Raw genomic sequence first — 9,511 nt, 5'->3', positions numbered from 1 at the left:
TCTATTCTTTTGCTGTGCCTCTGTGAAAAGGCTATGTCTGGAGAGTGAGAATCAATTAACCGGTTACAAATATCAAGCTAAGTGTCTGATGCCTGATGTATCAGGATGAAAATCGCTAATGCATATTGGAACATTCTGCAGGTTAAAGTTGAATGAGATCAAAATGATGGCAAAACAAAAACAAGACTTTTCAACAAGGATTGCAGTTTAAAATAATCCACGCCTCTAGTTTCTCTTTAGCATTGTAATTGGTGAATAGCTCTAATAATGTGGGTGTGATTCTGTGTTATTGTGTAGCATATTCCAAATTTGAAACCCAAACCCTCTATTCCCAGCCTAGGCAATCTGATGCAGTCTGATGACATTATGACAGTTCAGCCGAAATTAAATGTAAACTGGGAATAATGAGTTAAGGAACCAACTAAGCAACTGGCTGTGGAAGAGTGGCAAAGATAACAATTAGCCAGGTACGATTATAGCAGGTGAGCAATTTGAGCAGTGGAAACACATGTGTTAAACTTTTTGTGAAACAGCAGATGATAAATTAAACTACACACATAAAATCAGCAGAAATAACATAAGTTCCCTATATTTCCACACCATAAATGACAGGAAAGTTTAGTAAATGTTGATCATTTTCTCCTCAGGGAAATTGGCATAGTTTGTTCTGTATTTGAGGCCTATGTCGTGTGTCTCGTTACAAATCTGTCCACCGTCTGTGACTGTCAACCAACAGTAATGAAGAAGTAATCACCCTGCAAAATTCTAAAAATATCCTACAAATATGACGCATTGCCATAAACTCAATCCCTTATATTGATGGTTTTTTTTCTGTATCTTCTGTTGTGCATTGAATTTGTTAGAATTTGTGATAATCCATCAATGTATAAGCAAACACTTCAACCTGCATGTGCTTGCACAGAAAAAAAGCTCAGGCTGTGTTTCATCCATTCCTCTTTATTATTTCCTTTGCAGTAGCTTCTCTTCTTATTATGGTCGAAATCTTTAGTGTCACTGGCAGACCACATTTATTTGAGTAGCTCAGAGAAGCATGTAGCATTCACTCGTACACAACTTTGCATTTAAGACCTCTCCTGTCTATGAATAACTCGAGACACATTTTAAAAGCAGAAAAGATTATATAAAAACCTTGCCTGAAACTATCACTCACTGCCTTTGTTTGAATTATTAGAAGCATTTATACTTTGCCTGCAATTTCTCCATAGGTAATACTGAAGATGAGAACAGCGTCTATGACTACATTTTCTACCTCTACACCATCCATCCTTCTGCAGAACCTGAAGATGAACTCCTCTGAGCAGCCGCGTCCCTGGCTGAACAGCAGCACCTTGCTACCTATGAAATCGTCAAGTTTGGGGGTGTCCTGCTTCACTATGACATTTGGCGCCATCTCCAACCTCACAGCTCTGGGCATCCTGGCTAAGTCCCGTGTCCGATTCCGCCGCCCATCCAAATCCCCATTTCTGCTTCTTACAGTAGCTTTGCTTCTGGCTGATCTTGCAGGTCATGTTATCCCGGGCGCATTTGCTTTGTATCTGCACACGGATCAGATTAATCAAATGAAGGCCGTGAAGCCCACCAAAGTATTCTGCCAGATATTTGGGGCCAGCATGGTCTTTTTTGGCTTATGCCCTTTACTGTTGGGTTTTGCCATGGCAGTAGAGCGCTGTGTGGCCATCACCCGGCCCTTTTTCCACGCTGCTATGGTCACATTGGGTCATGTGTGGCGAGTTGTGTTATTGCTGTCCTCTCTTGCATTTGTGCTGGCAATTCTACCTTTATTTGAGGTGGGCACCTATACTACCCAGTTTCCTGGTACATGGTGTTTCTTACCTATCCATGGTCCGAGGTCTACAGCCGACACCAATTTGGCTCTGGCCTTCTCATGTTTGGGTCTTACCGCGCTTACTTTTTCCCTACTCTGCAACATCCTGAGTGGTCTGGCATTGCTGCAAGCCAGGAAGAAGTCCCACAATGTAAATACAAAATCAGCAGCTCGCTGCACTCGTCGTGCATCATCCACATCTTCCACCTTTTCTCGTTCGTTGAATGTGGAGATGATGGTGCAACTGGCAGTAATCACAGTGGTTTCCTGTGTATGTTGGAGCCCCTTTCTTGTAAGTAGTACTCTTTTAGATTGTATCATTTGTTTCCACAACCATTACACATTGGTCCGGTGTTTTTAAGAATATTGTTAATGATAATGTAATAGTATGACTGATTCTGTGTATCTTTCCAAATAGATCCATATTCTTGTGATGCAGTTCAAACAAAGAACCTCAACCCAAGAGAAAGATGGTTTCATTCTTCTGGGCTTACGTATGGCATCCTGGAATCAAATCTTGGACCCTTGGGTTTACATCTTACTGAGGAAAGCAGTGCTTATTAGAGTTTGCTGTGCCACAGTGACAGAAAATAGGTCCTTTGCAGACTCACACAGGCAAGCCTTCATGCTGCAATGACCATTTGACCATTTTGCTCTAACAAAAATAAATGATCTTTTCTTGTGTGTGGTGAAAAATATACAACTGGCTGTGTTTTTTTTTTCTAAAAGGCTTTGTGAGGTCAATATTCAGCAAGCCAGGCTTACAATGCAGCAGTGTGAATAAGGGATGCGAACAGACTTCCCCAACATTTCCCAACATTTAGTTAGTAGTCTGTGCTTGTGCTACTATCAACAGCAGCCACCTGCAAAACTGGTGGTTGGGAAATTGGTCGTGGGTTAGTATTGCCCAATCAAAATTGAGAAAACCTTGACAAGCGCCGAGTTTAGCAAATGGCTGAGCTGCTGGAGATTGCTCACAGCCGGGATGGGCGGTGCTTCTTTGGCAATGACTGTTCAATATGGAGTACAGATACTAGCCTGATTCGCTCTGCATTTCACTGCTCTCATTCAGTTTCGGATCACTTTAGCAATTCGGGCTCAAATTATGAACTTTCGCCCGTATATATCAGCCTACTGGACACTGTCACGTACGTTTGACATATTTCCAAATGTCGTTGGAATGTAAGTTGTTTACTAGCTTAGTTAACGATAACAAAAACCGCGCTGACGTAAACTGATCTGAAACTGTGGTAAAACACTTGAAAACTATTGATTGTTAGGCAAAATTGTATATTATCTCGACGTTTTCAACAACCGGAGGAAGATTTCTGGTACTCAATTGTTACCAAGTTGTGCACAGCGACTAGGTTATCGGGTGAAAGGTGACATCGCTTCAGTCTATTGACTCGTAGGTAAGTTATGTGCGATGCATGGATGAAGATATTGTTGACGATGATATATTATGTGACCTTGAAAGATATCAGTTTAAATACGAGTGATGTGGCAACTTTATCCCTGCTCAAAGCTTTTATATTATTGTTTAAACCTTTCCTAACAACAAAGTTGTGTGTACCAGTTTGCACTAGCCTACATTAATCCAACCTCCTGCGTGTAGGCTTCAGTTTATGCCCATTATATCCTCAAAGCCCATATGTTTCCCCTTCCTCCATGACAAGAATGCACAATGCGGCGAGTGTCTCAGCCTCTCTGGGGTCCATGGGACTGCTGCGCCTCTTTGGGGTCTCCTGGCCGTGGAGTCTGGCAGCAGGCCTCGGATTTTATCTGGGCACAAGCAGCTGGAAATACTTCTACATCGCAGCACGCACCGCCAAGAGAGACCTCAAGTAAGTTAAACATGTACAAATATAGTTATGGTCATGCGTTTTTGTTTACATCCTAATTTATCAAATGTTCCCCATCCCCAGTGGCCTGTATGTGCTGATGAGAGTGAAGGTGGCTCTATGGCGCTACATGCGTAATGGAAGTAACATTCCTTCCATATTCGCTCAGACAGTGAAACGGCACCCAAATAAACCAGCACTGATCTATGAGGCCACAGGGGAAATATGGACCTTCACTCAGCTGGACGAGATGTCTAATGCCGTGGCCCACTGGGCCAGAGGTCAGGGGTGGGTCTCGGGTGATGTGGTGGCCCTCTTCATGGAAAGCAGACCGTTGCAGGTGGCTCTTTGGCTGGGCTTGGCTAAGGTTGGGGTGGAAGCTGCACTCATCAACTTCAACCTGCGGAATGATTCCCTCGTGCACTGTGTTGGGGTGTCCGGGTCCCGGGCCATTGTGTTTGGAACTGAGCTTGCTGATGGTAAGAATGCATCAACAAGGTAGTTGGAAAGGTACATTGTAAAATGCTGTTCTGCAGGATAACATCTTATTTAGGGCAGAACAAGTCAGATGATTACTGGAATGAGTACAGTTTAATTCAATGTTCTTGTGTAACATCAAGGGAGGTGGTGTTGTCACCCTTTTATTTTTATTTTGTGTGTGTAACATTATAACTGTCTCCTGAATATCATGCGATCAGGACATGCTGTTGCTGATCACATTGCACAGTCCATCCCTTTTTGAAGTTAGTCAAAATTCTATTGTGTTGGCTTTCTTTTGCAACATAAACACACCACTGATGTTTGTGTGTGTGTGACTACTTTATTTACTGTAAATAATTTAGATTATGTTTTAATTTTAACTAGCGTGCCTGATCTAACTTGATGTCCTCTCTTCTTCTCTCCTTTTCCTCTTACTGAATGGCAGCCATGTCGGAGGTCAGTTCCTCCATGAACCAGGCCATGGTACGGTTCAGTACAGGGGACCTCGGTGCAGAACATCTGGCCCTTCCGGGTGCTCAACCTCTGGACCCAATCTTAGCCTTGTCACCTAAACATCACCCCACACCTTGTGTTCCCCCCAAAGGCATGAATGGTGAGTACAGTCACTGAAATCAAGTGTACCTCTGTCTAAGACTTCATATGTATCTTAATGAGAAGTTCCTTTTTGAAATACCCTATTCAAACTATGTCCAATATTCGGCTGGTAAACTGGGGTTGTCACTAAATACTTTTTTGAATAATATGTTGGTTCTTCTTTGGATTAATCAATTTGATGTTTGGTCTATAAAATGTCAGAAAATAGTGAAAAATGTTATGCTTACCAAAGACCTATTTGTTATTCTAAAATGTTATGTTTAGAGTCATTAGGAAATCTGAAAATATTCACATTTAACAAGCTGGAAAAATCATTTGGCAAATGTTTGAATAGGTATAGACTAAAAGATTTGCAGCTTACTGTTAACTATAGCGCTATACTAAATTCCCAAAGTTTGTGTCCTACATCAATTTATTTGTTTCACTCTGCTCACACCCGGGATGGGTGTGAGCAGAGAAGTAAAATTGATTCCTAGTCATTATGTGACTCAGGTGGGATGAGGGGAATGCATGGCTGTGAAAAACCTTAAAAGTCATGAGTCATTTTGAATTCAAGACAGATATTGACAGTTTTCTCTGGGCAGCAGTCAGTAGTTGGTATGAATCACTCACTAAGATACTGTCTGAATCACAATTCATAACCCTGAATAATGGTACATCTGTCTCAGATGAATATTATATAAAAGTCATCATTACATGTCCTAGCCCTAGATATACCCTTTCCAAACAAACTAGAGGGCTATGATGCCCAGGAAAAGCAAAGCCGAAAATTGCATTTCATGTCCCATCATTCTTTAGGTTTATTGATGGCATTCCAACAGTAACTGAAATGCTGTGAACCTATATGTTTCTTTATTAATGCTCTATTGTATTTTTCTTCTGCAGACCGTCTATTTTACATTTACACCTCCGGCACCACAGGACTGCCAAAGGCTGCCATTGTTGTACACAGTCGGTACGTTGCTCTCAATAAAAGCACCACTCTCCAGAATTGTTACAGTTGCTGCTCAGTTAATGATAGATGTCTGAGAATCTCTCCTGTGTTCCCACTGCAGTTACTACAGAATTGCTGCTTTTGGATATTTCGCCTTTCGCATGAGCCCAGTTGACATCATCTATGACTGCCTGCCTCTCTATCACTCAGCAGGTATTTGATGGCAGGCTCCAGCTCTTGAACAATACACTTCACCTGTTTTAGGTGTGCATAACCAAAGTGTCAGCTCTTTCTTTTTCCCAGGTAATATCATGGGCGTCGGTCAATGTCTGATCCATGGCCTCACTGTGGTAGTGAAGAAGAAATTCTCTGCCAGCCGCTTCTGGGAAGATTGCATTAAGTACAACTGCACTGTAAGAGGTTTTCTTGGAAAATATCCAGAATTTTACTTAATCAATAAAACATTTATACTGAACAAGCCACAATGACAACTATGTTATCCCGTTGTAGGTGGTGCAGTATATTGGGGAGATCTGCCGCTACCTCCTGTCTCAGCCAGTACGGCCGTCAGAAAAAGGACACAAAGTTCGGCTGGCGGTGGGGAACGGGCTGCGCCCCAGTGTGTGGGAGGCCTTCACAGAGCGTTTTGGGGTGGCACAGATTGGCGAGTTCTATGGAGCAACAGAGTGCAACTGCAGCATCGCCAACATGGATGGCAAGGTCAGCAAACACTGCTTTTTTTTTAAATTGTGTGACTTCCATGATAAAATGGGACTCGGATGAGAATTGAGTTTATTCTGTGATGCCAGGTGGGAGCCTGCGGATTCAACAGTCGCATTCTCCCCAATATTTACCCAATCCGTCTGGTGAGGGTGGACGAGGACAGCATGGAGCTGGTTCGAGACAGCCGGGGGCTCTGTGTGACTTGCCGCCCTGGTAAATAATATGAATACTACCATAATGATTTTTTTTCTAGATTTGGGACATGTTTTCAAAGGTTTTAGTCTTCTGAAATCACGCCATTAAACGCCTTCATGTCTTGCAGGGGAGCCAGGGCTTCTGGTGGGTCGTATCAACCAGCAGGATCCATTACGGCGTTTTGATGGATACGCTAACCAGGACGCTACTAAAAAGAAGATAGCTCACAATGTCTTCAAGAAAAATGATTCTGCATATTTATCAGGTTACCAATCTTTTTAATATTTTTGTAAATCTGCAAAAAGTCGTGTTATTCTTCAAGATAAAGAAACGCTAACAAATAATGTCAATGTTGTATTGCCAGGCTTCCTTTGTCTGTGCTGAGTAGGGGTAATTTGTATTTGACCAGACATGGAATCTTTTTCAAATTCAAATGTACTACCCATATGTCTTCTCCAGGTGACGTGCTGGTGATGGATGAATTTGGCTACATGTACTTCCGTGACCGTGGTGGTGACACGTTCCGCTGGCGAGGAGAAAATGTCTCCACCACAGAGGTAGAGGGCGTCCTCAGCAGTCTTCTGTGTCAGACTGATGTGGCAGTGTATGGAGTGACAGTGGCAGGTAATGGTTAACTCTGCATGCTTAACAATTTCCTTCGGGATAAATAAAGTCTTATCTTAAAGGTCCCATGTCATGGCCATTTCCACTGATCATAATTCCATTGTTGAGGTCTACTAAAATAGATTTATATTGTGCAATTTTCCAAACTCACATTGGTTTCTCAAACAGCATCTCTGTAAACTATGTGTATTCACTGAATTTCACTCTCTGCCTTTAACGGCTCGTTGTAGCTCCAATAGCTCCAGCCCCCACCCTCCCTGTGAGCACAGTGTGCTCTGATTGGTCGGGACGTTGTGAATCGCGCTAAGCTCCGTGGAGGTGTTGTTTCCTTGTTTAGCGATACACAGCCAAACTCATCCTGAGCACACACAAAGTCACAGCCGAAGTAAAAACAATAAGTGTGGCTTGATATTGAGTAAGAAAAAGGTTGATAAACGCTGTGAGAATGGGTCTGCAGAGAGAATTTCGCCGCGATCCCAACTGTCTGTTATCAACCTGCAGCCAGGGAGAAGAAATCAGCAGAGCTGCCTGCACTGAGTGTGTGAGGAAGTCCGTGGATTGGTCCATTTGGACCAATCAGCGGGGGCTTAACGTAACGGCTCCACGGATTGGTCCATTTGGTTCCGGGTGCGGTTGACATCATGCGTACCCGGAAGAATCAAATGGACATTGACGTATCTCCAACGAGGCGTTTTGGGGAGGTATTTTCTGTTTTAGAGTTTTACTCGCTACAGGGTGTACTTTGAGGGTTTTGACTCTGCACACCGTTTACATGCATAAAAACCTTCATAACACACAAGGGGACGGGTACTAACCGGAAAAGCATGGCATGTCACCTTTAATGCTTTCAGCCTCACGTTGCAACCATAACTGTTATTTGTATTTGATGCATATAGCTTGTAACTGTGCTCACTACTTGACGAGCATGTATCTCCATGTGTCTTGCCAGGTGTGGAAGGTAAGGCCGGCATGGCTGCCATTGCAGACACAACAGGAACTTTTGACTGTAACAGCTTCCTGCAGAAAGTCCAGCATGCGCTTCCTTCGTATGCTCGCCCCGTGTTCCTTCGAATTTCACCACAGGTGGACACTACAGGTACAGTGTCCTGATATCCATTCTGAATGAAAGAAATATCAACCTCACTTTAGATTTGTATATCAACAAATCATAATCTATTTAATGTATCAACAGGTACATTTAAGATCCAGAAAACCAGGCTGCAGAGGGAGGGATACGACCCACGTCGCAGTACTGACCAGATCTACTTTTTAAACACTAGAGCCGCATGTTACGAGGCTGTAGACGAGGAGCTATATAATGCTATAGCCGAGGGAAGAATGTCTCTATGACATGGAGGCCGTTGCAGGGCAGTCGTGTTGCCTCAGAAAATAGATGCCGTGGAGAGAACATATGCATACGCTGCTGGTGTAGGGATCAGTCAGTTTGGGTGCACCACTGACAGGATTATAACCTTTCAGGAAACGGGTGAGAAGACTACTTACATAGGCAGAGTATTGTAACAGATGAAGTTTAAACCTTGTATGATTAACACTCCAGACAATAATGTAAGGGCATTTATTTCCTTTAATAATTTGTTGTGTAATAATTATACATGAACACCTCAAAAAGCCTTTAAGCATCACCGCACAGAGTGGGTATAGCACACAACCGATTTGAAGTAGGATACATGCGGTAGCATCAAGTCAAACTGTTACAGGGTATATTCCCATATATGAAGAAGGCTTAAAGAACAATTATGTGTAGGTTCAAGCAATACTTGAGTGGAGAGCTATGGAGTTACTGATGTGTGTTTGGATGAAGCTGAAGGCCAGACTTCATATGCAGCTACTAGATAAAGCACTAACCGTAGTCTCTTTTTAAAGGAAAACTAATCTCACTTATGTCATATTTAAACCTCTGAACAAAACTGGCACTTGTTTGCAGATACACGAAGGTTGTGACAGTATGTGCCTTATGTGAAATATCAGATCTGTGTTTCAAATGTTTGTTTTTTTAAATTAGCTTTTCTTAGAAAAGAGCTCAACAGGTTGTGGTGATCACGAGTGATCTTTTGCCATGCAAAGCTGAGCCACAAGTGTCATTTTATAAAACTAATCTTATGAGTGTAATATATGGGTATTTAAAGCTATTTACAATTTCACATCTCCAAGACTACATATTTTGTTGTAACTCAAATTAAATATTTTAAAACAAATTTGTTTCATGTCATTAAGAACGATAGAGCTGCATTT

General features: G+C 42.3%; 2 protein-coding genes across 3 annotated transcripts; both read left to right on the top strand.

Annotated features, from left to right (window-relative positions):
* The first annotated feature begins 1,253 nt into the window (after nt 1-1,253).
* ptger1c (prostaglandin E receptor 1c (subtype EP1)) lies at nt 1,254-2,483 on the top strand. The gene is made up of 2 exons (XM_034090095.1): nt 1,254-2,138; nt 2,265-2,483. Exons 1-2 carry the CDS (start codon nt 1,254-1,256, stop codon nt 2,481-2,483), a joined length of 1,104 nt encoding a protein of 367 aa, XP_033945986.1.
* Nucleotides 2,484-2,819: 336 nt separating this feature from the next.
* slc27a1a (solute carrier family 27 member 1a) lies at nt 2,820-9,474 on the top strand. 2 transcript variants are annotated; one of them, XM_034088556.2, is made up of 13 exons: nt 2,822-3,258; nt 3,523-3,690; nt 3,772-4,166; nt 4,613-4,780; nt 5,668-5,737; nt 5,838-5,929; nt 6,020-6,129; nt 6,227-6,436; nt 6,526-6,652; nt 6,762-6,899; nt 7,094-7,258; nt 8,208-8,354; nt 8,451-9,474. In XM_034088556.2, the coding sequence occupies exons 2-13, from the start codon at nt 3,524-3,526 to the stop codon at nt 8,606-8,608; spliced, it is 1,947 nt and encodes a 648-aa protein (XP_033944447.1). In that variant the 5' UTR covers nt 2,822-3,258; nt 3,523; the 3' UTR covers nt 8,609-9,474. The 2 variants fall into 2 exon arrangements, with proteins under 2 accessions (XP_033944450.1, XP_033944447.1); XM_034088559.2 differs by lacking the exon at nt 8,208-8,354 and having other exon boundaries at nt 2,820-3,258.
* Nucleotides 9,475-9,511: the final 37 nt, after the last annotated feature.

This window comes from Pseudochaenichthys georgianus, chromosome 8 (genome assembly GCF_902827115.2).
Source record: "Pseudochaenichthys georgianus chromosome 8, fPseGeo1.2, whole genome shotgun sequence".
NCBI lineage: Eukaryota > Metazoa > Chordata > Actinopteri > Perciformes > Channichthyidae > Pseudochaenichthys > Pseudochaenichthys georgianus.
The sequence above is the reverse complement of the archived record's forward strand: the minus strand, read 5'-3'. Positions and strand labels throughout refer to the sequence as shown.